Genomic DNA, 26,498 nt, shown 5'->3' with positions numbered 1-26,498 from the left:
TCTTTTGGCCCATAGCTCTCTAGAAAGGTAATATCTTCCTTTAATAAGATTTTTAATATTGCTCCCTCAAAGGGCAGTGCTTTAGGTGAGATAAATGTCAAGTGACTGAGATCAGTTGAGGAACAATTAGAGCCGTAGTTTGAGCCCTACACGTGCAGTGTGCGTGCATGCACATACATACGCACGCCCCTGATTTTGTAAAATGCTGGGGTTTTGTTGGGGGTGGGGAGGACCATATCTTGGAATCTCTTGCTTATATTATCCAAATTTAGATCATGAACTCTAGCCAGCATCCCCATGAGGCACAGAAATTTTCAAGACAATCCATGTAAGCGTGTGAATTTTATAGTACTTAGAAGAGTGGACCTTTAAACAGACAATGCTGCTCAACCATAACTATTGCAGAGCTGGCGCTCCCTAATAATGTTCTTTTAATGTAGTTTTATATGTGTAACTTACTAGGTTGTTAAAAGAGCAAGAGACTCCATTCCAGACTCAGAGCAAGAGAGTGGGTTCCATTCCACATTCTGAAGGGGACTGTGTTCTAGTGGGTTAAGATACACTGATGGTAGAAACAGTGGAATCCATAACACAGACAGGGCTCAAGTGGTATCATCACCATGTCATCTAGTAGCTTTGGATAACATGTTGGTAAAAATGCATGAGCCCTCTTTACACTACAGCTTCCATGGCAGGTGGAACTGCAATTATAGGTCCTAATTTTACCAGTATAGACACTGCGTTAGAGAATGATGCTAAAAAGGTACAGTAGGTCTCATGAAGGTTTTTATTGAAATATCAGTCTCATATTTTAAGGATTAAACAATAGCAAAGAGATCATGAATAAAAAACAGCTACAACAGGTTTAGAAGAAAAAACCCAGGAAAGTAAAGCTTTGCATAAATTAGACCAAAACAATTGATGATACTGTGAAATATAAAATAATGAAATGTTAGTTCTAGAGTAGATCAAACTTCTTGCAACTGACCTTTTCATTGACAACTTCACCAGTTTCATTCACCTGTGCTTTTGTATGACCTTTCACTGGTTTACTCCACTCTACAAGGGGATCATGGATAAAAGTCTTCAAGACACTAAAAACATACAAACAAAAAAAGTGTTCATTGTGTGGGAAATGATTAGTTATAAACTTCTTTTGACCATGACAAATTAAATAGAATCTTTTGACTACTAACTTTAATTTTTAAAACGCAAGACAGACACTCTGTTTGCTAAAATAAAACATTACTGCTTAATATTAATAATTAATAACCTGTTTCAGAGTAACAGCCGTGGTAGTCTGTATTCGCAAAAAGAAAAGGAGTACTTGTGGCACCTTAGAGACTAACCAATTTATTTGAGCATAAGCTTTCGTGTAGCTCACGAAAGCTTACGCTCAAATAAATTGGTTTGTCTCTAAGGTGCCACAAGTACTCCTTTTCTTTTTAATTAATAACCTATAATTTTTTATTTCCTAAAGGAAGGAAAAATATTAGCGAAGACCCTCCTTTTATTTTAAAGAGTCTATTTCATTTACAGTTCTCTCTACAGTATCACTACTGGTAATTTCATAAATGTTAGCTTTGTCCATGACTGCAGTTATAAACAACACAACTATTCTTTTGAATCAGATCTTGTATCCTCTAACAGCAGCTTTTGCAAATAAAATAACAGAGCATACCTTTCAGAAGGCAGTAAAAATAATGGTTTTATTACTCATCCGGATAGATTTGTGGAACAGTAATGTAACTGACAGCCCTCAGAACATGAGCTATCTTCCATGTTTCTCTGAGTAAAGCTCTTAAGTTTGTTCTCAAGTTAATGCAAAACTAGTCAGTGTAAGCAATTTTGCTACCAACAGTCTAGTGAAATATGTAGCAAGTGTGTGGCAACTCCAGGAAGTAAAAGCAGATTATAGAACATCCAATTTAAGCATGAATCCTCGACAGATTCCTAGTCTGTACTACAATTAATCCATCATGATCTAAGTATTGGTAGGCCAAATGCTCAGAAATGGGATACAAGCACAAAGGAATAAAGACACTCTATGCCTGTCATCACTACTGAGCATCACTGATTCAGCTCACAATGGATCAAATTCTGGTACCCTTAACCAAACAAAACTTACATTTATTTAATGGACATTTTGTATAATGAAGGACTCTACAGTTTGACAACAAGTGATTATTGCCAATTTAATGAGAAATGCTACTCTTCATAGCTCCCCAAAAATTCTTTCAATAAGGTTACTTTTATCTGTTGCTAGCTTTAAAAAACACATGAAACTCTTTGACATAATGTTTTCTAGAGAAAAATTAAATGATTCTTTTAACATGCAACAATACCACCACAAACAAAATTAATATTTGTTAAACAGAACTGAAGAAAACCTGTCAACAAATCAATGGTCTCCATTTATCTCCTATGCCTGGACTTCAGTTTGAAAAAATGTGGGAGTCAGCATTCAGCCAAATTTTTATGCCACTTGTGATAGAGGTGCACACTGTGCATACAGAGCTGAGGCTGGGAAGGAGGATCATCTCTCTCCGGCAGCCGCAGCTGGGCAAAGTCACCTCTTTCTCTGGCTGCCGCAGTCCTGTACATCCCAAATTCCCACTGTCCCCTCCCACCTACCCCCTATTCCCCCCAAGGCCACCACCTCACCTTACATGTGTGTCTTCTCCAGGGTTCAGGCACCTAATTAGTGGAGCCATGCCTGTGTGGCTCCACTAATTAGGTGGGTGGCCCTTCATTCTCTCGTGTGCGGCTGCCCAGGTGCGCACCTTAGAGGGAACTATCCGTGGATCACCAGTGGTCCGCAGACCACAGTTTGAGAACCTCTGATTTAAATGAACTGTAAAAATGGGATCTCTCTGTATTCATCTCTCTTTGAAATGTATACCAAATAATCTGTGAATGGTGGAGGAACAAGCAAATTGGCTTATGTTAATTCTATAGCTAAGTACCGGTGATGGACCTCCTTCAAAGTCATGCTAATTACCTTTTGAACTCCCAACTTGTCACAAGACATGAAATTGTACAAAAGATCCTTTGGTCCTGATTCTGTCATCTCAGATCTGCTTAGGCTTCATCAAGGGAAGTTTGAGTCACAAAACTGAGGTCCCAGTTATACTGGTACACCCTGAATACAATATTTGGACATTGTACTATAACCTATGAACTATTTCTGAAAGAACTCTTTGCTACTACAAAGCTCACCATCTATGCTATGAATCTGAACCTCAATGAATTGAGCTCTCTCTCTCGCTATACACATATTTATCTTTTAACCATACTCTCTCTCTCTGTAGATTTTAATACATTTTAGTTTAGTTAATAAGAATTGGCTGTAGCATGTATTTGGGTAAGATCTGAAACATTCATTAACCTGGGAGGTAATGTGTCCGATCCTTTGGGATTGGCAGAACCTTTTCTTTTATATGATGAAATAAGATTTACAGAAATTTTCATCATATTTGACGTGGGTAAGTGGATGGAGGCCTGAGGCTGGATCACTTTAAGGGAATTGTGTTGTTTGGACTTCTGAGTAACCAGTAAGGTAATAAAGAAGCTGTTTTATGCTGGCTTGGTAAACCTAAGTTGTGGAATATCCATCAGTTTTACGGGGATTGTCTGCCCCATTCTTTGCAATTCACCCTAATTGAGTGATCATAGCTGGCCCCCATTGGGACCCTAGTCACAGAGTCACACTCAAACAGGCAGCCAAGGATTCCCCCAGTACCTGAGAAGAGCAATGCAGCTGAGGATCTAGCTCAAAAGAACTAAACAGAAGAGGGTTAAAGCAGAGACAATTTGAGGTAAATAAAAGATAAGCAAAGTTATATTTTGAGAACAACCAGAAATTTAGTATAAGACGGTAAAACTTCTATCCACAGTAAACCTTGGTACTTTTTCTTATTATTAGTTAGAAAGTAACTCTACAGTTAACAAAATGTGTTGACTAGCTATACTGTTTTATACACAAAGTGCATGTCAGACTCAATCTGTGCTACTGGAAGAGGATTTTTTTCTCTCCCCAAAAGAACTGGCTCAGGGACCAGCAGTTAACATTTTAAGTTTATATCATAAACTAGATAATTTTATTATTAAAACGTCAAATACTGATTGTTATGTACCTCATTAGAGGTTCTCTTTGATCACGCATTAGCCTCATTGTGACTTCACAAGCTCTTCGGAAGAGACCTTCTGTCCCCATTGGACCCATTCCATTGACCATATTATGAGTGAGGCGAAAAGGTACAATTTCTGGAACTTCAAAAGTTTCCCCCTGCAAATTAATAAAAAGTTAATTAAATGTGAAATGTTTATTATTTCTATAAAGTTTCTTTTCCAAATTGTATGTCAGTCCACTGCAGGCCAAACAACTAACTTATCTTGCCTAACTTACCATTAGAGTATACCAAATTCAGGTAATTCTGGCATAGATTTGAATTGGTTTATGTCAGCATTGCTTCTGGAGGTCTCATCTTAGCTAGCAGACATTTGGCCATATCACAAGTCCATCTTACCATTTAGGAAAGTTTGGCATGAGCAAAGGATTGACGATAGATATGGGATATAGAATAATAAAGGTGACAAAGACTAGGAGTTTGGTGAAAGGCTGATGAGAACTACCTAAAATTCTTTAATGTTTTCTGTTTTAAATCATACATTGGCTTTCAAGATTTAAATTTTATCTTTGTTCCATTACTTCAGGCAAGTTCTGATGATAGTTTTAAAATTCTCATTATTCTCATAATTTAAAGATACTTAGTCAAAACATTTTGTTTGTTTTAAAAACAAGGTCGAATAGGACCAACAAGGCCAAATGGTTGGCACTGAAGATGTAACAGGGGAACTAGTTGAACAGGACCCATATTACATATTTCTGAATTAAACCAAACACCAACTAAATCTTCCAATAGAAATACCAAAAACCCACTCTGGCCACAGTTAAAAAGAAAATGCCACTTTCTTCCACAGCAAATTCTCTTTTGAGTGACTGATGTACAAAACTACATTATCCACAACAAAAGTGAAAGAAAGAAAGACTAATTAGAATGTTTTGTAAACATCGAGTAAGTACTCTCACATTTTAGTGCATCCAAAGAAAGCTCACGTGATGTTGCCTGAACAAAAGACTGCTTTAATTATCAAGGCATACAGGACAATAATGCCTTTGTGTAAGATTTTTTCCCCACTGATATATAGGTTTATATATTCTAAAACTTCTGAATAAGAACACAATGGTATATGAATATCTTGGTAGATATTCAGAGTCTCAAAGTGAAAGAAATACTGAAAAAGCAGGAGAGATTTGTGGATTTTGAACTTTCAAGTGTTTAAAAAATAAGCAAGATCAGCAAGACATTTCCTACCTTATTGAACAAACAGTTGAAGTCCACATGCACACATTCACCAGTCAAAGAATCAAAAAGAATATTTTCACCATGGCGGTCTCCCAAACCCAGTATGTAACCAACCATTGACATCACTGCTGTGGAACGACAATAGGCTGATCTGCTACTGTACCTACAGAAAATAAGGATCCAATGTAAAATCCTAGGATCACTTGCCCTTGCACAACCTTTTAGACAATGTAGAGCTTTTGAATAGCTTTTGTGCTCTATGTGAAAAGCTCCAGTCTTATTTTGTTTAGTACATACTTCATTTTCTATCTGCTTTATCTTCATTTACATTTTGTGAAAATAAACTAGTGTCATTAAACTACCATGATCACAGCAACTGACCATAAAGTAGGATCAGGGAATGTTCTCAGAAACCATTCATAAAAAATAGGAGGATGTCGGGGCAGAAGAGTTTCTTTGAACATTTTCAGCTTTTCAGTTAAAGGTGCTGACTTTGGAAGCATGTGTTGACGTAGCTCCTTTCCAGTCATATAGACTCCTGTAAAAGATTTCAATCAGATGTAACAAACCAAGTCTTATATATGGTGTCCCCCCCACTACTATTTAGAGTTCATCAAGTGTAGCCTAAAATACCAAAATTAGAACAGGTTTTACTATTTTAATTAAATTAATATTAAAAAAGTATTGGCAACTCAGGAAAAAAGGCAGTCATGCAAGCACATTACAAATTCAGATCTTGGCTGAGTCAGGTTACATGAAGTAAACAAATTGCCTTCCACTATAAAATCCCTATGATCCATTAATCATGCCAGTTGACACATGTGAAAGACAAAGCCTCTATTGTCATCTGCAGCTCAAAAAATTTTGAGTGCTGTGTGGTTGATCCAGATGAAGTACAAAAAAAGTAGGGCTGTCAAGTGATTAAAAAAATTTATCGCAATTAATCTTGCGATTAAAAAAAATTAACAGCGCAATTAATTGCGCTGTTAAACAACAATAGAATACTATTTATTTTAAATATTTTTGGATGTTTGCTACATTTTCAAATATATTACTTCAATTACAACACAGAATACAAAGGTACAGCACTCACTGTATTTTTATATTTATTTTTTATTACAAATATTTACACTGTAAAAAACAAAATAATTGTATTTTTCAATTCACCTCATAGAAGTACTGTAGTGCAGGGGTGGGCAAACTTTTTGGCCCAAGGGCCACATCTTGGTATGGAAATTGTATGGCGGGCCATGAATGCTCACGAAATTGGGGGTTGGGGTGCGGGAGGGGGTGAGGGCTCCAGCTGGGGGTGCGGGCTCTGGGGTGAGGCCAGAAATGAGGAGTTCAGGGTGCGGGAGGGGGCTCTGGGCTGGGGCAGGGTGTTGGGATTCAGGGGGATGAGGGCTCCAGCTGGGGGTACGGGCTCTGGGGTAGGGCTGGAGATGAGGGGTTGGGGGTGCAGGAGGGTGCTCTGGGCTGGGACCAAGAGGTTCGGAGGGCGGGAGGGGGATCAGGGCTGGGGCAGGGGGTTGGGGCACAGGAACAGTCAGCGGTGCAGGCTCCAGGCGGCACTTACCTCAAGCAGCTCCCAGAAGCAGCAACATATCCCCGCTCCAGCTCCTACGCAGAGGCACAGCCAGGGGCCTTGGCATGCTGTCCCATCTGCAGGCGCTGCCCCTACAGCTCCCATTGGCCATGGTTCCAATGGGAGCTGTGGGGGCAGCGCTTCGGGTGGGGATGGCGTGTGGAGCCCCCTGGCTGCCCCTATGCGTAGAGTGGGGCAAGCCCCCAGCTGGAGTGCCAGAGCCGGGGAAGCCCCACCCTCCGCTCCCTGGTGGGAGTTTGAGGGCCAGATTAAAACATCTGAAGGGCCGGATATGGCTCCCAGGCCATAGTTTGCCCACCCCTGCTGTAGTGCAATCTCTTTATCATGAAAGTTGAATTTACAAATGTAGAATTATGTTAAACATGAAAGCACGTCCTGTGGAATGGTGGCCGAAGCATGGAAAGGGCATACGGATGTTTAGCATATCTGGCATGCAAATGCATTGCAATGCTGGCTACAAAAGTGCCATGTGAACGCCTGTTCTCAGGTGACATTGTAAATAAGAAGTAGACAGCGGTATCTCCCGTCAGTGTAAACAAACTTGTTTGTCTTAGCGATTGGCAGAATAAGAAGTAGGACTGAGTTGACCTGTAGGCTCTAAAGTTTCACACTGTTTTGTTTTTGAGTGCAGTTATGTAACCAAAAAAAAAAATCTGCATTTGTAAGTTACACTTTCACAATGAAGAGATTGCACTTCAGTACTTGTATGAGGTGAACTGAAAAATACTATTTCTTTTGTTCATTATTTTTACAGTGTATATATTTGTAATCAAAAATAATATAAAGTGAGCACTGTGCACTTTGTATTCTGTGTTGTAATTGAAACCGATATTGAAAATGTAAAACAAAAATCCAAAAATATTTAATAAATTTCAATTGGAATTCTATTGTTATAAGTGTGATTAATTGTGATTAACTTTTTTAATCGTGATTAATTGTTTTGAGTTAATCGTGTGAGTTAACTGTGATTAATTGACAGCCCTAAAAAAAGTTTTTCCAATGGTCAACTTTGATTTTATTATGCTGCTCAATGTAAAGTTAAGTTTGTTGAAAAGCAAAGGATTCTGACTTTTCACTGGAAAGTCATTGTGGCAGTTAATTTGATAAATGATAAAAATGATTAAGATTAAAAACAAGCATCATAAAAATGACAGGCAAAAAATAAGAATGGACATAAAACCTAAGACAAAATAAAAGCCAAGTTGCTTATTTTGTTGCTTAGTACTGTACACATATTCCTTTTAATGACAACCAGCTTCAGCAGCAGTACTAGTGACATAAGAATAGATTAAGAAGATTAAATTCTCAGCACTAAAAGAAAGCCACATAAGGTTTATCTTTGTGATGCCCTGAAAAACATTAATAGCAAGTTTAGATATTCTTGCATTTATGAGTACAACAAAAAATCTGCCAATGGTGTGCTGGTAATGGCTAAATACAATCTGCTGCATCTTTCCAGCATTCAGGACAGGATAAAGAAATTTCTTACAAGATAATTTTTTTCCTGCTAGAAGCTTCTCTCCTCATTCATAACAAATGGGAAATTCCTTCTGGGGGCTTCAGTTGAAGGACAGGGCTTAGTCCTGGAGCCTCTAGCAACAACATTGGAACATCTCCAAAGTCCACAGATGGGAGCCATTACCCATTTGTTATGAATTAGAAGAGAAGATGGGCAGCAGAATGAAATTATCACACCTTCTACAGCTCAGTTTTGTCTAGAAGTTTGGGGTCTGATCACTTGCTTTCTGTCTCATTTACTGAGAGCTACAATCGCATCTAAACAAAGGCAGCATAAATCAGCCACATAACTCTCAGTTTGAGAGGTACTGTACAGCCTAGTAAGATAATGCATCACTGAGCTCATTTTTGCCTAAAATTTATAAATCTAAAAGATTTTCTATAAGCTTGTCACGGGGTGTATCAGCCCTGAACTAGTACAGCAGGGGTTAACCCTTCTATTTTAATCTGGAGGCCATACACCCCCGGCTCTGCTGGGCATGCTCCAGCTGGAAGCAGGATATAAAAGCCAGCAGAGCAGCTCAGTCTGGGATGACCTCCATGGGGAAGGAGATGTGTTGCTAGCTCCTGAGGGAGGACCACCTGCACTCCAAGACATGGAGGCCAGCCAGTCAGATGTGGACCCCGACACACCAGCATGGGACGTTGCACAGAGGGGAGACACTGGAGAATCCCTGAGACAGAGAACCCCAGAGACTTGGGTAGGAAGTAACCCAGGAAAGTTTGGCAGGGAAACAGTTACAGAACCGGACCAAGGCTTGGCATGTTTCGGTTGGAGCCCCGCCAAGCTGGTGGTGGACAACCCTGCCACCGATAGGGCCCTGCATTGGGACCCCGTGGAGAGGGTAAGCCCAGGTCCCCCTATCCTGGCCCCCACCCACCTGGGGTGGTGGTCCCACTCACCAGTATTACGGACTCTGGCCCTAGGCCACACTGCCATGAGAGAGACAGAGGGCCGATTCACCGACTCTGGCCATTGGGCTGCACTGCCCAAATAATAAGGACGGTAGTATGGACTCTGACTGCTAGGCCGCACTGCCCTGACAGCAAGGAGCTGAAGTATTAACTCTGGCTATTGGGCCACGCTGACCTGGGAGAAAGGGCTGTATTACGGACTCTGGACACTAGGCCACACTGCCCTGAGAGTAAGGGTCGTATTAAGGACTAAGGCCACGAAGCTGCGCTGCCCTGAGACGAGGGACAGCCCTTCCAACTAGACAGTGGGGCTGTGACGCACCTCTCACCCGCCCCTGCCCCCCTGGAGTGACAGGGTGTATCAGCCCTGTGACAACAACATATGTATCTCTACTTTATTTCATTTCCTTGCTCTTTGTTTGCTCCTTGCTCCTTGCCCCCCTCACATGAATTTTTATACAAGTTTTTTTACCCTTCTCCTTGTACAGTTTGATCAGGATATTTCTTAGGCCAGCCGTGTTGTTCACCCATTCAATTATCCCACATTCATCATTTAGTGGAATAACTGCATAGGTTCGAATATGGAGTTCTCGCCTACGTGACTCGGCATCCTTTCTTAAGCACTATTTAGAAAACAAAATAAATAACGTTACCAAATATCACCACAAACACAAGATCAAAATAAACTGATAACTTTAACCTCTTTATCCTGCTGGGGTGGGAACCCCAGTTATTAGGAAGAGCAAGGTAATAATAATGGGGGATTTGAGTATTAGAAATATAGATAGTTGTGTTTCTGATGACCAGGAGAATCACATGGTAAATTGCATGCTGGATACAAAGGTTGTAGATCTCATGAGACAACTAGACAGACTTATGTGCAATGCTGGGCACGAGCCAGTGGTCCTCGTACATTTAGTTATCAACGACATAGGAAAAGGTAGGAGAGAGGTCCCAGAGGCCAAATTTAGGCTGCTAGTAAGAGATTAAAGCGCAAGACCTCCAAGGTAGCATTCTCTGCAATGCTTCCTGTTCCATGCACAAGGCCAGAAAGACAAGCAGAACTACATGGTCTCAATGTGTGTATGAGATGATGGGGTAGGGAGGAGGGTTTTAGATTTACTAGGAACTGGGGAACCTTTTGGGAAAGGAGCAGCTTATACAGGAAGGATGGGCTCCACCTCAATCAAAATGGAACCAGACTGCTGGCATATAAAATTAAAAAGGTTATAGAGGATTTTTTAAAATAAGGGCTGGGGGAAAGCTGACACGTGTGGAGAAGCATATGGTTTGGGAGGATACATCCCTTAGGGATGAATTTATTAAAAGGGGAACTCTATATCCTAGTAAAAAGGATAGGAAAGAAATTGGTAAAGTACAGGTAGGAGCTAGTGAGGAACAGTCAAACATAAAAGAGTCCCATTTAAATATAACACATGAAGGCAAGCAACTGAATATTGACAAAAACGTACAAGTGCCTATATACAAAAAGTCTAAATACTAAGATGATGAAGTAGGGTGCCTGGAATTAAATGAGGATATTGATATAGTAGGCATCACAGAAACTTGGTACAACGAGGATTATCATCAATGGGACTCGGTAATATCAGGATACAAAATATATAGGAATGACAGAGTAGGCTATGCTGGTGGGGGAATGGCACTATATGGGAAAGAAAGCGTAGAATCAAATAAAGTAAAAATCGTAAATGAATCAAACTGTACCACAGAATCTCAATGGATAGAAATTCCATGCTTGAACAATAAGAGTATAGCAGTAGGAATATATTACCAAACACTTGACCGAGATGGTGACAGTGACTGTGAAATGCTCTGGAAGAGTAGAGAGGTTACAAAAACAGAAAACACAATAATAATGGATGATTTCAACTATCCTCATATTGAATGTCATCTCAGGGATACAGAGATAAAATTTCTGGACAATGTAAATGCCTGGTTCTTGGAGCAGCTTGTCCTGGAACTCACAAGAGGAAAGGCAATTCTTGATTTAGTCCTAAGTGGAGCACAGGATCTGGTCTAGGAGTAGGCAATTGAACTTTTTAGCGATAGTGTCCATAATATAATTAAATTTAAACATCTGGGGGTGGGGTGTGTGTGTGGAAAGAGATTTGCCAAAGAAATTACCACAGTAGCATTTAGCTTCAGAAAGGGGAACTATACAAAAATGAGGAAGCCAGTTAAATGGAAATAAAAAGGAATAGTAACAAGGGTGAAATGCCTGCAAATGGCATGTAGACTACTTAAAAACACTGTAACAGAAGCTCAAACTAAATGCATACCCCAAATAAATAAAAACCCAAAAACCAGTAAGACAAAAAATGCCACCATAGCTAATCAGCAGAGTAAAAAAGGTGGTTAGAGGCAAAAAGGTATTCTTTAAAAATCGAGAATCAAATCCTACTGAGGAAAATAGAAAGGAACATGATCCTGGAAAGTCAAGTGTAAAAGTATTAAGAGGCAGGCCAAGAAAGAATTTGAAAAGAAAAATTTTAAGTGCATCAGAAGCAGGAAGCCGGCAAATCAGTCAGTGGGGCTACTAGGACAGTTGAGGTGCTAAAGGAGCACTGAAGGACGACAAGGCCATTGCAGTGAAGCTAAATTAATTCTTTGCATTGGTCTTCATTGCAGATGATGTGGGGAAGATTCCCACTCCTGAGCCATTCTTTATAGTTGACAAATCTGAGGAACTGTCCCAGAGCGACGTGTCAATAGAGGAGGTTTTAGAACAAACTGATAAACTAAACAGTAATAAGTCACCAGGACTACATTCACCCAAGAGTTCAGAAGAAACTATTGCAGAACTAGTAACTATGGTATGTAACCTATCCCTTAAAATCAGCCTCTGTACCAGATGACTGGAGGATAGCTAAGGTAATATGATTTATTTAAAAAGACTCCAGAGGCAAAACTGGCAATTACAGGTCAGTAAAGCCTATCTTCAGTACCAGGCAAACTGGTTGAAACTATAGTAAAAAACAGAATTATCAGAAACAAACACGATCTGCTGGGGAAGAGTCTCCCTTTGTAAAGGAAAATCATGCCTCACCAATCTATTAGAATTCTTTGAGGGCGACAACAAACGTGTAACAGGGTGATCCAGCTGATATAGTGTACATGGGTTTTAAGAAAGCCTTTGACAATATCCCTCACCAATGGCTCTTAAGCAAACTAAGGGCTTGTCTACATTGGCACTTTACAGAGCTGCAACTTTCTCGCTCAGGGATGTGAAAAAACACCCCGCTGAGCTCAGCAAGTTTCAGCACTGTAAAGCGTCAGTGTAGACAGTGCACCAGCGCTGGGAGCCGCACTCCCAGTGCTGGTAGCTATGCCCCTTGTAGAGGTGGGTTTTTTAGAGCGCTGGGAGAGCTTTCTTCCAGTGCTCTGCCACGACTACACAAGCCACATTAAAGCGCTGCTGGGGCAACGCTTTAGCATTGCCAACGTAGACTAGCCCTAAGCAGTCATAGGACAAGAGGGAAAGTCCTCTCATCGACCAGCAACTGGTTGAAAGATAGGAAACAAAGGGTAGGAATAAATAGTTTTCAGAATGGAGAGTGATAAAGAGTGGGGTCTCTCAGCAATCTGTACTGGGACGATTGCTGTTCAACATATTCAGAAACTATCTGGAAAACAGGGTGAACACTGAGATGGCAAAATATGCAGACTATACAGTACTAAATTACTCAAGATAGTTAAATCCAAAACAGAATGCAAAGAGTTTCAAAAGGATCTCACAAAACTGGTTAATTGGGCAACAAAATGGCAGATGAAACTCAATGCTGATAAGTGAAAATTAATGCACATCGGTAAACATAATCCTAACTATACATACAAAATGATGGGGTCTACATTAGTTGTTACCACTCAAGGAAGATATCTTGGAGTCATTGTGGATAGATCTTTGAAAATATCTGTTCAATGTGCAGCAGTAGTCAAAAAGCTAACAAAATGTTAGGAACTATTAGGAAAGGGATAGATAATAAAAGAGACAATATCATAACATCGCTATATAGATCCATGGTGTGTCCACACCTTGAATACTGCATGCAGTTCTGGTCACTCCATTTCAAAAAAGATACATTAGAATTGGAAAAAGTCCAGAGAAAGGCAACAAAAATTATTAGGCATATAGAACAGCTTCCATATGAAGAAATACTAAAAAGCCTGGGGCTGTTCGTCTTAGACGACTAAGGGGGGATATGATAAGAGGTCTATAAAATTGTGAATGGCCTGGAGAAAGCAAACAGGAAATTTATCCTTTCACATAACACAAGAATTAGGGGTCACCCGATTAAATTGATAGGCAAACAAAAATTAAAACAAACAAAAGGTAGTACTTTTTCACAGGACACATGGTGAACATGTATAACTCATTGGCAGGGGATGTTGAGAAGGCTGAAGTATAATTGGATTCAAAAGAGAATTAGATAAGTGCATGGAGGATGGTCCATCAATGGCTGTTAGCCAAGATGGTCAAGGATGCAACCCCATGCTCCGGATGTCCCTAAACCTCTGACTGTCAGAATCTGGGCTTAGACAACAGGGGGTGGTCACTCAAAATTGCTCTCTTCTGTTCATTCCCTCTGAAGTATCTGGCACTGTTCACTGTCAGTAGATAGGGCACTGGGCTAGATGGACGATTGGTCTGACCCAATATGGCCACTCTTATGTCCACATCTAAATTTCCCCCACCATAATCTAGGGTTTTAAATTCTGAAATTCCACACTTGCAGTAAATCAAAAGTAAACAGAATTCTTACATCTCCTCCCTACTTGCCCTAAAAAAAAAAAAAAGATTTTACAATAAAGATCACTGGCTGAATAAACCCTTTAAATAGAATGTCTGGGTTAGTTAGTAGGTTAGTGTTCCAGAGCCACTACCATTTTCCTTGACCTCATTGAAAATATGGTATATTAACATTAGGTGAACTAGTGAAAAAGACAACCTAATTAGGATAAAAATATTCTCTTTCCATAGTTGTTAATGTTTTGCCATAATCACTGTTTATCTACCCATCATTGCCTAGCAATGAAGAAATCCTCCATAAGAGGGAGGTGTAACGAGATTAGGGGGAAACAATTATTAGTAGACAGGGGTAGGGTAGGGGCAGAAATATAACAAGTAACTCCTCCAAATTTTACATGGGCTACTGTTTTCTTGAATGAAGTCTCAATTCTGTGAGCATTCTCAACTCCCACAGAAATCAGTGGAAGTTGAATGCACTCAAGACTTGGTAGGATTGGGCACTAATTGAAGTAATATTTTTTCCCATAAAGATTTCTTTTTCAAGGATATAGGAGTCAAATACTTTCATAAGTTGATTACTTCATCATTTTTCTAGTCAACAGCCATAGGGAAGATTTTCAAAATCATCTTCAAACCTTATTAATCAAGGAATTAAACTCCATGAGTCGGCAGTCTTTTCTTAGGTCATCTTTTGGTTTACACATCATAATATAGGCTTTTCCATCTGAACCTTTTAAAGTAATCTTTTTTGGTTTTTGAAGAGATGCAAGGATTTCCACCTAAAGGAAAAATGGAAGTAGTCATTAAATCTTGTGGTTATTCTTCAAAAAAAACCTCGGGAATCTTAACAGCCACATTTGTGCTAGCACTTCCTATTTTAGTTAGTTTACAACTCATTTGACCCTAGCTAAAACTTGATCTTAGTACCAGTGCCCCTCTTTCAGGTTGTAGTACCAAAAAGCTAGCCATCAAGCTGGTCCTCAGTGCTTCTAAATTTTAATTAGTATGCACTCTTATTTGAACAGTAAATATAATTATTAAGAAACCTCTCATCATTTCCCCCACCTCACTTTTAGCTAATTAAGCAGAAAAGTAAACTTAGCTGCAATTTATTAAAATGACATCTAAACTATGAGCAGAGAAGAAGTTTACCGTATCATCAAAGCCCGCAATGTAGGCCCAGCGTCCAGGAAAAGGGTCATGGTTAGAATGTGTGCCAGGAATCGATGGAAGAGTGGGTATCATTACAGACTGTAAAGGAATGAGGATCTCACTAAATGTCTGCTCTTCTACTAGCTTTTTAAGTGTTTTGAAATGAACACTCATGCTTAATGTTGAGTTGTTCCCATCAACCTAAAATAAATAAAAATCAATCAATCAAGAAACATTTTGCTTAAAATACAGAATAAGTCCTCATAATAATATCACTGTCTCTCTCTTCCAGTTATGGAATACTCTTCACCAAACAATGAAAAAAATATATCATGTTTCAAGAGTTCTATTTGTGCTAAAAAGTGGGCCATTAGAATAGAGTATATTAACTTCTATGTCTCTATATTTTAGTTCTTCTCCCACTTAGTTTCATTAAATGCAGTTGCTGAATTTTATCCCAGTTAACTATTTCAGGGGTTCACCACTAACACTACAGACAGCCTACTTTTTTGAGCTAAAATCTTTTAGAAGTTATTGGAGGAAAAAAATCACTGACCATAAGTAATGGAACATACAAGCAACATAAAAATGGCTCATTATTCAAAAATATTGTTAATATAAATAAGATGTTTATTTAGAAAAGAATTCGCTATAAAAAATTGACAGGCAACCTTCCTAGAAAACTTAAATATTTAAAATAATCATGTTATTTCTCTATTTAAGTTTTAGCTCCAAAATGTTTATTTCTTCCTGTCTAATAGATTTCAGATGTCAACAGAACATTTTACAAGATACCCCAATTTCACAGAATCACTCAGAGACTATTTAATTTAATTAGTTGATGTAAGCTACAGAAAAATATTTTCCATAACACATTTAAAAATATTTTATATAACATTAATTACTATGTCTGATCTGCAGGTCTTGTTTTTATATGTTTGGTTGGTTTTGTTGTTTCTTTTGTTTTTTGGACAAGTACCGGTTTGTTGCATAGCTCTAGTAGTTTATCTGTCAGGCGTGTTGCATCTCCAATAAATTTTCCTAAAGATGCCTTCATATGAATAGCTTTGTTTAGGATTTCCTTGCATCTATTCACACGCATTGGGTAAGAGGACTGCAAAAGAAGATAAAGTTAAAATTTACTAAACCTATATACCTAATCTCCATTACACAATTCTGAAGTGATTGACAAATTGTATTTTTGCAAGATATTTGAAGTTAGATAGTTTAACAAAATGGAGCACAAATCAAAGATATTCAGTATTAAATTTCATTAAAAATTCCACAGCTTTTCATGGCTTCATAATTTCACACCAGGTAGTAAAAGTATCAAAGAAACAAAACTGCTTAAAGTGACAGAAAAAAGCCTTGAGATTCTTGAACTCTACCTTTTTCAAGCTATAGTCTCTGAACTTAGAAATCATAATCTCTGTGGCGTGCAAAATGGGGAAGCATATCACATTCTTATATCTAAGTAGCTGCCCATTTAAATACTTTGTTTAAACATACAGTAAACAGGTTATTCAAATTTTTCTCTTGTAGATAGATTTATATGAACTTTTATAAAAATACAGCTATCCTTATCAAATTACCTTGGATACAGCTGTAACCATCCACATTGCTTGTTGAGGATAGGTTAGAAACACTTTGGCAACAATCTCCATCAGAACAACAAAGACTTCCTCATGAGAGTGGCAGATTCGGGAGATTAATTGAGAGAATGCTGTCAAAAATTGATAAGGTGCCAACTGATCTGTGTGATCTGTAATCACCTTATTTATTTTAGCTAAATCATTTCTCATCTGTACACGATCAGGACGACCAACTGGAAAAACACAATACAGTAAGTTTATAGTCATGTTTCTCTGAAATGCAAGTTTATAAAAAACAAGCTGCAAACCTAAAGAACTACACTCATTTGTTAATGTTTTTTTGGTTGGTATTTTTAAACAAAAATCTTTCCCCCTAAAGTTTCTCTGAGTATTATACACAAACTCAGGGCACAATTCTATATTTGATTTGCTTGGGGAACTCCCATTGTCATGGATAAGCAAGCCTTTAAATTGAAAAATTATTTGCTTCTCTCAGGCCCATTTATTGTCCCTGAAAACAAACTAAATTAACTGGCTTGTGTGCAACTATATTTTCTATATGGCATACATTAAACTGGGGTATGTGAAAGAATAAGTGACTTATAGCATATTTGCTACATAGTTTGGGTTGCCAACATGGATTTATTATAGTGTTTCCTTACTTGGGAGTAAAAAATGTTACAGGTAAGGCCATAAAACCACTATTAAGGCTAACGCAGAAAGCCAGATTACTTCCCCAGAATAGTGCACAGGGGGCTGAAAGCCATCAGATCTCTTCAGGTAGAGATTCTGGTGTATGTATCTGGGGCAAGGAGAAGAGAGGAGGAGGAAAGAGTCCTTGGAAAGTGTGGAGCAGGCATACCAGTTCCTATATCACCTCACCCACTACAGACATCCAGGAATAGGAGGACCTGTGGTTGGAATGCTACTACACTCTGAAAAATCTCATGCTGACATGCAGCCACTAGGGGATCATAGTCAGCTGGCATATGCCAGAACAGCCCCTTTTGTGTCTCAGCCCATGCCTGCTGTGAAATTTCTAGAGAAAGACTTTTGGACAGAAATGCTGCATGCTTGGACACTGCCCAAAGGAAAAGATTTTGTTCTGGTATGGTTTTAAGTTTGAACAAAACTCCTTCAACTACTGAGTCCTGCAAAGGTGAAAAAATTGAACACTTCACTGCAAATGTTTTCACAGTGAGCTGGCTTGATGTTGGAGAAAGGGTACAGGCAACATATTTCTTTTTCTCTGTTTCCGTTCTTTTGGCAACTTTAATGTGAAATTAATGTTGCATACTTAACAAATGTTTGCAATTATTAATTCAATTCTGAGGGGGGTTATAATCACATGTAAAAATGCTTGTAGGTAACATCTGGTAAGCTAACTTTTTTGCTTTAAATTATGCAAAATTTTGGGAAGGAGTTTAAAGTTCACCAGTTATATACTTTGTGCATATAACCGCAGGCACTATTTTGTTTTAGTCCATATAATGGATTGGGTCATTTTGGCTGCATTTCAAAATACATGGCATACAAGCCAAAACAACAGAATTTTATACAGCGTTCACAGTTCTTTATACATCCTTTTATGAAAATGTAAGATAGCAGAAAAACAGTACCAAAAAGTTCTACCTTTTTCACATTCATATGCTTTTGCTCCAAAGTCAAGCCACAGAGATAACATTCTTGGCATTGACTGATAGATGAATTGGTTTCCATACTGTAAAGACCTGCAATTACATATCCACACCTATAATTAAGATTCAGCCTTTTATACCATATATTTAAGAATGTGCAAACAAACTTAGAGATTTAAAGTGATGTTCATATCCATTCTGATGTTTATGTGTCTATTTTAGGCTTTTGTAATGTCTATTACTGTAACATATAATGCTCACTAACTGACATCCACAGGAATTATCTGCATCTATCACTTAGAAACTTGCTCCAATCAAAAGCACAAAGATAATCATCAACTTAGTAACATCTAGCCTTGTCTCATTTCATTTTGAGACAACAAACACCAGCTCATTTTAAACATATGAAAACATAAGAATTTAACAATTAATTTCCCTTTAATAACAAAATTAATACAATATATAATTAACACAAAGTTGGAATAAAATAATTTTTCTACAATTCCATGCTTCTTCTTAAGAATTATTGCAGAAAAATTTAGTTAGATAGAAATATATAAATTTTAACATTCAAAAACAAGAACAATTTGTGGGAAATAAATTGGTTGGATTATGTTATCAATATAAATATTTTTCTAAGAGACCAAAGCAAAGATACTATATCATCTAACCTTCCAAAATGATGAACTATATATCTAATCAGATCTCCCTGCTTTTCCATCTTGTTGTCAGTTACCATAGGCATCAGTTTATCGTAGTATTTAGCAAGGTAAAAGTGTCCATCCTCCCATTCTGGCAAGAAAAAAGTAACATCCTGCAATAAAAATGAAAAAAAAAAAGTTATCTTTCTTGGAAGAGGATTTAAAATAAGACAGGTTTTGTTTTTATGACAGAAAACTTTTATTATTTACCTCCGTGCAAAGTGGGTATAAAAGAGTACCACACCCAGTCAGTAGTGCTTTACATCCACTCTGCACAGGTGTAAGTGACCTCCCTGATTTGGTAACAACAAGACAGCACAAAAGGATCCTTGTATGCAGTGTTGTTGTAGCTTGATTAGTCCCAGGATATTAGAGAGACAAGGTGGGTGAGGTACTATATTTTATTGGACCAACACCTGTTGGTAAAAGAGACAAGCTTCTTCTTCAGAAATCTCAGTGGAACTCGAAAGCTCGTCTCTCTCACCAACAGAATTGTTCCAGTAAACTATATTACCTCACACACCTTGTCTGTCTAAAAGATCCTTCAGGATATTCCCAATAGGGGAAATTACAGTTTATTTAAAACTAACATAACCAAGTGTTTCATCTACAGACAGGATGTAACTTCTCTTTTTCTTCTCATTTTTGGCTAGTGAAACACAAGAATCATTCATTGCTTCTCTATTTCTTTTCTAAAAGTAAGATCTTTCAAATAAATGGAGGGAATTGTGTCATAGAAGTTAGAGGGGAAAGGGTGTATTAAGTCATCCAGTTTCTGTCTGACAATGCTGAATTGTTCTCAACAGTACCTTTTCTAGCATTCTATATATTACTGGCAAAAGAGCTTCTCTCACTTCTCTTTGGAGACTACCACATAGCCTAAGACAATAGTTACCAAATTTTTCATGGCATGACTTCCTTTGGGCTCAAAGCCATTAATGCAGCCATCCCAAGGTTTTGAAAGGGGAGGGATCCGAAAATTAAAAGAACAAAAAATGGGACTTGCCTCCAGAGGTTGGGGGGTTAAAGAATGAACCCACCCGCACTCACCCCTCAGCGGTGGCTCCTCCCTGTGGGGCTGGCTAGACTCAACTCCCTGCTCTAGGCATTGTGACCTTGCCTCTGGCGCACAGGTTCATGTCAGCACTGCTCAGTTTTGGCCCATCCCCCTGATGGTGGCAGCCAGGCTAAATTTGAGTGAGCAGCATTGTGACCCCATGCACCAGGCTGCAATGCCTTGAATTGGGAGCCAAGCCCAGCCAGCCTTGCAGGACAGGAGCCACTTCAACTTGGACATATTCTGGCTTTCTTGAATTTTGTTTTTCCCCCTCTTTTTTCAGTGTCTCATGACATTGGGACATGCTGGGTAAAAGATTTCACTGTCAAAGACTTTGAGAGTCAGCCTACAATTTCCTTTCTTAATTCCATACATTTAACATATAGGATTGGATTCTCCAGTCCACTAACTTCATAGTCTATTTAGTACAGGGATGGGCAAACTATGGCCCAGGAGCCACATCTGCCCTTCAGATGTTTTAATCTGGCCCTCGAGCTCCCGCCAGGAACTGGGGTCTGGGGCTTGCCCCGCTCTGGTGCTCCAGCTGGGGGCTTGCCCTGCTCCATGCGTGCCGTGGCTCCACATGGCTCCTGGAAGCAGTGGCATGTCCCTCCTCCGGCTCCTACGCATAGTGGCAGCCAGGCGGCTTGCCGCGCTGCCCCCACCCCAAGTGCCGCCCCCCACAGCTCCCACTGGAACCATGGTCAATGGGAGCTGCAGGGGCGGCGCCTGCGGATGGGGCAGCACGCCGAGCAGCCTGGCTGCGCCTCCATGTAGGAGCTAGAGGGGGGACATGTCGCTGCTTCTGGGAGCTGCTTGAAGTAAGTGCTGCCTGGAGCTTGCACCCCTGACCCCTCCTGCGCCCCAACCCCCTGCCCCAGCCCTGATCCCACTCTCGCCCTCCAAACCCCTTGGTCCCAGCCCAGAGCAACCTCCTGCACCCCCCAACCCCTCATCTCCAGCCCTACCCCAGAGCCCATACCCCCAGCCGGAGCCCTCACCCCCCTGCACCCCAACACCCTGCCCCAGCCCAGAGCCCCCTCCCGCATCCTGAACTCCTCATTTCTGGCCCCACCCCAGAGCCCGTACCCCCAGCCAGAGCCCTCATCCCCTCCCGCACCCCAATCCCCAATTTCGTGAGCACATGGCCCGCCATACAATTTCCACACGCAGATGTGGCCCTCGGGCCAAAAAGCTTGCCTACCCCTGATTTAGTACTACATACAACTTGTGATCTGAATGACAAAGCTATGGACAGTGAAGTTTGTGATACACTTTTTAAATTTTTTTAAAAGCAATATTGCAGGAATAGGGTGGCATTAAAGGTAAGATTCAGCTGTGCTCGTCCTGCCACTTGGAGTGGAACAAAGGTGAGGTGTACCAAATAACTCAGCAACTCCAAAAACATAGCCCAATAGTGGGATTCCACTGCTTTCCATGTGGAGAGCAGTGTGAATTTGATTTTGAGACTTTCTCTATGCTTACTTTTCTATATAACTTAGCTACAGGATTATTATTAGTTCTGTAGTAAGACAGAAATATGAATGTGGAAAATCTCAAGTGTAAAACATTGAGCAGGCTTGTATTTAGACAAGCATCAGAAAAAATGATTGATAAACTGGTGATTCAGTAGGCGACACTCTTCTTTCCAAGCCAATATGATGTTATTGGGCCCTGTGCTCTTTTCTAGCTCTCCAGAGAGTGGTAGCATCACCTCCATATGACTCCCACAGTAAGACTAAGGAGGATCCATATACATTATTCTCTACACTGGACAGTGAGAGAGCACTATCTGCCAAGCTGTCCCTTCATAGTAACCCAATGACATACCGGTGAAAAATTCCAACCCTGAAATCCGTTAGCAAAAAAACAAAAAATTATTCCTCATATAACTCCACTGACTTCAGTGGAGTTACACCAAGGATAGGTTTAGTTCTTGTTGAGAGTTACAAACTGTATGTATCAAGAGGTTTAACTAAATTAACTTGGACTGTAAACTCCATAGGACAAGGACTGTGTTTTTTACTACATGTTCATAGAGCACCTAACATAGTGAGGACTATATCTCTGTTGGGGTCTCTAGGCTCTACTTTAATATATATAATAAATTATGTATGAATATATGATTACTAAAAACTGTGTTGTATTCACCTTGTATTTTTTCATAACTGCATTACTTTCAAAGTTGGCAGTTTCTTCCATAAATCTGCCAACCAGCAACATAGCCTGACCATGGATTAGCTGACTTTTGGTGTCAGATGCTGCTTTATTCTCAGGAAAACATAATTCAACTCCCTTCTGAAGAACAATGAGAGCCTGGTGCACCTCACCCTTAGAGAAAGAGGGAAAACATTAAACAACATATGCTTTTTGTTTGTTTATTTTAAAGAAACAGAACAGCTTACTTTTACTAACCAAGAAAAAACAATGTTATGTTCATAGCTCTAACACCCTGGGGACAGGTAAGTAAAAGCCTCAGTTTATGATTGCGCAAATGAGGCTCCAACAATCCCTTTAGCTTTCTCTACTGAAACGTCCACTGTCATCCATTAAGTCACTGATAAATACTCGTTTCAATAATAAAAGTTAGAGCATCTACCAATTTTCTTCATTTTGTCCAGGAACTAAGTTTAGAAACTTTCATTTACTGCATGCTTGACCGCCTCCTCAGTTGCACCTGCTGTTCAATTTACTACATTTATTTTAATTGAATTTTTCAAACCACTAGCACTCAGAGTCAATTCATAACTCTTACAAATGCATTAACATTACACATTTATTGTACTTTTGTTTAAACTAGATACTTACTTTTATTCTTTTATAGGTAAGAATGCATTTTAATTTGAATCATTTCATTTCTTTTTTGCTTACCTTGGACCACAGCCACTTTGCTCTTTCTATATATAGTTCAGATAGCGTGGATTCCCCAGCATTCAGAAGAGCATTGTATGCAGTTTGGTGATGACCAGCTTTTCTTGCAACTCTGGCACTCTGGAGCCAACATTCTCCAACTAGTTCACTGTAATCCTGTCTGTGGTGATTTTTTCCAAAATAAAGATCCATTTATGAGTGCTGCCATTACAATCTCAAATATATACCATAATGTATTGAAATACAAACACAAATAGCTTAACAAACTGTTTATTAAAAAGAAATTCACTTTAAATAAACAAACATTCATAATACTTTTGTTCTCTATTGTTTATCCCCCTAAGTCTGGAAATAATTATTTTTCCCAGCTAATCTCATCCTTTCTCACTTGGAAAACACCGCTTTTGTCTTGTATTTGAAATTTAACAGGGCTGTTTTTGTTTATAATGTAAATTTCAGTAGATTCTTACCATAACTCACTAATATGTGCAAAAATGCTACTACTGTATAAGAGAAAAGCTAGTATTCGATTGATATGCAACATGGAAGGACAAGAAATAATCATAGCTTTACCTTTTATTGAGGCTAAGCAAAGCCCTTCTGAGTGCTAAGATGGGTTCTTTTGCTCTGTAGGAGTTCTGTGTCATTTCTATACGAGCAATCCAGTTCAGAGAATCTTTACCATGGTCACCATCCATTTGCTGAAACAGTGGAATAATACTGTGTTCCAGTTCACACAGCATATGTAACCTACGGTGAAAGGATACAGGAATGTATTTTAGAAATTGTTTGCCATTTTCAGTTACATGTATCTTATGTTTAGCATTTGTCATTTCATTCCCAAAGCTGACCACATGAATAATCCAAAATACCACGCTTCCTTAAAAGAAAATACATCAAGAATATCTAAGTTAGTGAACTGGTCGTTGTTTTCTCACCACCTCTTCTCTGAGATAAACTGAGCTCAGAAGCAATGCAGTTTGCTAAGTACAGACTCAATCCTGCATTCCTTCTTCAAACAAAACTCTCACTGACTTCAATGGCAAATTCACCTGGGTAATGAGTGCAATATTTTAAAAACAATTATAGCCATTTTCTTTTAGCAATAATTCTTATGAATATATAATACCACAATTAGAATAACTTTTACAGAAATGGTAAAAGATCTTTGTCACTGTTGAAATTCCAAAGTTAAGAACTTACATCGTTCTTATTTCTCATTAACTAGTAGGCTAAGTTTGGAGAGCTGACATGAGAATAGTGACAAGATGAAGGCTTGTGAATAGTCAAGAGCATTTGGAAATGTAGAATTATTTTGAACGGCATCTTCCAATATAAGCATAAAACCTATCTAGTACATAAAACAGAATTTTTTAAAAAACTGAGTTGGTAAGCAAGTTAAAACATATATTTTGCATGAAGCCACATGTTTTCATTGCCATGTGGAGGTATAAGATATAAAAAGATAATACTGAACCTTTTCCTTGTGCATTACCACTTCTACATCATTTTAAGTCAAACTTCAGTTCAACTACACTAAACTGCCTTTAAAGGGAAATAATCTCTACTTGTGTTGAGTCTAGAAATGAAGGACCAAATTCTGCTCTCAGTTACAGATGTATAAATATAAAACCTCACTGAAATTAGTGAAGTTAATACACTGGAGTAAATTTCAGGTTTTAGCTGTAGTGTTTTTACGGAAGGAATTGGTCCCAGGAGTTCATTTTCTGACATGCATATATGAATTCACTTGCTGATTTTTTGATGAGAGTGCAACAGTTACAAAGAAAAACTATGAATACTTCCAGGGAAAGAACAACACAAAATCTCAGTCAATCAGGAAAGGTTTGCAATTGGTATTGAATATGTGATTGTTATGCAGAAAGAGTCAGAAAAAACAAGATACCAATAGGTCAGCACCATTTATCATTTGAAAATGAAGAGTTCTTACTGTTGATTACATGAATGATACATGCATTTTAAAGTGAGTTCTTTAGCCCTTGAACACAATGAAGTGGTATACAGAAGCCACAAAATACCTGATAATGTGTTCATATCCTCGCTGATAGGACCCTCTTTCAAAGCTTGCTGCTGAGAGGGGTACAATCTGCTCTGCTCGAACAACTTTCAGTGTCTTATAAAAAGCTGCTGTGTTTTTCTTTTTGGCTGATAACAACAATTGTCCCAGTCTGACACTCCAAGTACTGGACTTCACATCTAGGGGACAAAGAATCAGAAATTGCATTTCATTAGATGCTCAGGCAATACACCATAGCCCATAGGTGCTGAAACTAGGGGTGCTACCTCACCCGCTTGCTTGAATTGGTTTCCATTATATATAGGGTTTACAGTTTCATTCAATGGCTCTGAGCACCCCCCACTACAAAAACTGTTACAGCATCCCTGCCATAGCCTGTCTATAATGTAACATTTGAGAAATGTTTAGTGGAAATTCTTGATCAAACAAACTTTCATCAGAATTGGTCCAAACAGATTTCAAAAAAATGTATGACAACTTAAAAAGGAATACAATTTTAATATTTTATCATTCCCAAGAAATTTCAAGCAAATTGTGCCAATATATGCTTTCAGAAATCCTATAGGTGGAATTTTACGAGAAGCCTAAGAGTGTTTGGCCTGATGATCCCCTGACGATCCCAGTCAGAAAGGATCAGATAAATTTACAAAAGCTGTAGGGTTAATACTAGCTGATACATCACAGATCAAGAAATTTGAAACAAATGCCCTCCGGTTAAAGCTGGCCAAATCTGAACATATATAATTGCACAAAAATGTTCTCATTTTGACATCTAGTTTCCTACCTGCAGCCAAATAATTTTCCAATAAATCCCAGTGTGTTAGTTTCCAGGCTGCCTCCACTCTATACGTGTTCAATTCAGATGTCCACTCTGGCCTATAAAAGTACACACAATCAGAACACAGTACAAAACCAGCCAGTGCTATAGTCATTATATTTTCTTCGCATTAGTTCTATATTATATAAACTAATTAACTTTTAAACAGCAAAACCCCTATATTACTTGAAAATCAAAGGTTGTTAACTTGCTATGAATAACATTACGTAAAACAAAAAATGTGATCAATTTATAGTAATTTGAAATTGACATCCCATAAACTGAGTTTGCAAGTCGTATATATACACACTTTACTAGGAACATATTTTATGATAAAAGAAGATGAACTTTTTGGTCAAAATTCACTATTGTGCACGGAAAACTGTATATTGGAAAAAACCATAAAAGAAAGAACAAGTATGTGGCAATCAACAATACGCTAACAATGAAGGATTCT

At 38.8% G+C, this 26,498-nt stretch overlaps 1 protein-coding gene across 3 annotated transcripts in view; it reads right to left on the bottom strand.

Moving 5' to 3' along the window:
- ATR (ATR checkpoint kinase) overlaps positions 1–26,498 on the bottom strand; it is an 81,492-nt gene that overhangs the window by 2,848 nt on the left and 52,146 nt on the right. For 2 of the 3 annotated variants that reach the window (XM_077826303.1, XM_077826305.1), the window contains 16 exons: positions 26,009–26,100; positions 25,226–25,403; positions 23,760–23,936; positions 23,187–23,346; positions 22,467–22,646; positions 19,229–19,371; positions 18,553–18,650; positions 16,921–17,153; positions 16,308–16,442; positions 15,329–15,529; positions 14,812–14,955; positions 9,881–10,031; positions 5,751–5,907; positions 5,379–5,532; positions 4,137–4,288; positions 989–1,094 (listed from right to left, as the gene is read on the bottom strand). In XM_077826303.1, coding sequence (XP_077682429.1) covers positions 989–1,094; positions 4,137–4,288; positions 5,379–5,532; positions 5,751–5,907; positions 9,881–10,031; positions 14,812–14,955; positions 15,329–15,529; positions 16,308–16,442; positions 16,921–17,153; positions 18,553–18,650; positions 19,229–19,371; positions 22,467–22,646; positions 23,187–23,346; positions 23,760–23,936; positions 25,226–25,403; positions 26,009–26,100 — 2,461 coding nt within the window. Of the gene's footprint in view, positions 1–988; positions 1,095–4,136; positions 4,289–5,378; positions 5,533–5,750; positions 5,908–9,880; positions 10,032–14,811; positions 14,956–15,328; positions 15,530–16,233; positions 16,443–16,920; positions 17,154–18,552; positions 18,651–19,228; positions 19,372–22,466; positions 22,647–23,186; positions 23,347–23,759; positions 23,937–25,225; positions 25,404–26,008; positions 26,101–26,498 lie in introns of those variants that run through there. The other variant, XM_077826306.1, reaches the window with a different exon arrangement.

Source organism: Eretmochelys imbricata, chromosome 9 (assembly GCF_965152235.1).
Source record: "Eretmochelys imbricata isolate rEreImb1 chromosome 9, rEreImb1.hap1, whole genome shotgun sequence".
NCBI classification, from domain to species: Eukaryota; Metazoa; Chordata; order Testudines; family Cheloniidae; genus Eretmochelys; species Eretmochelys imbricata.
Note: the sequence above shows the minus strand (reverse complement) of the source record. Positions and strands in the feature narration are given on the sequence as shown.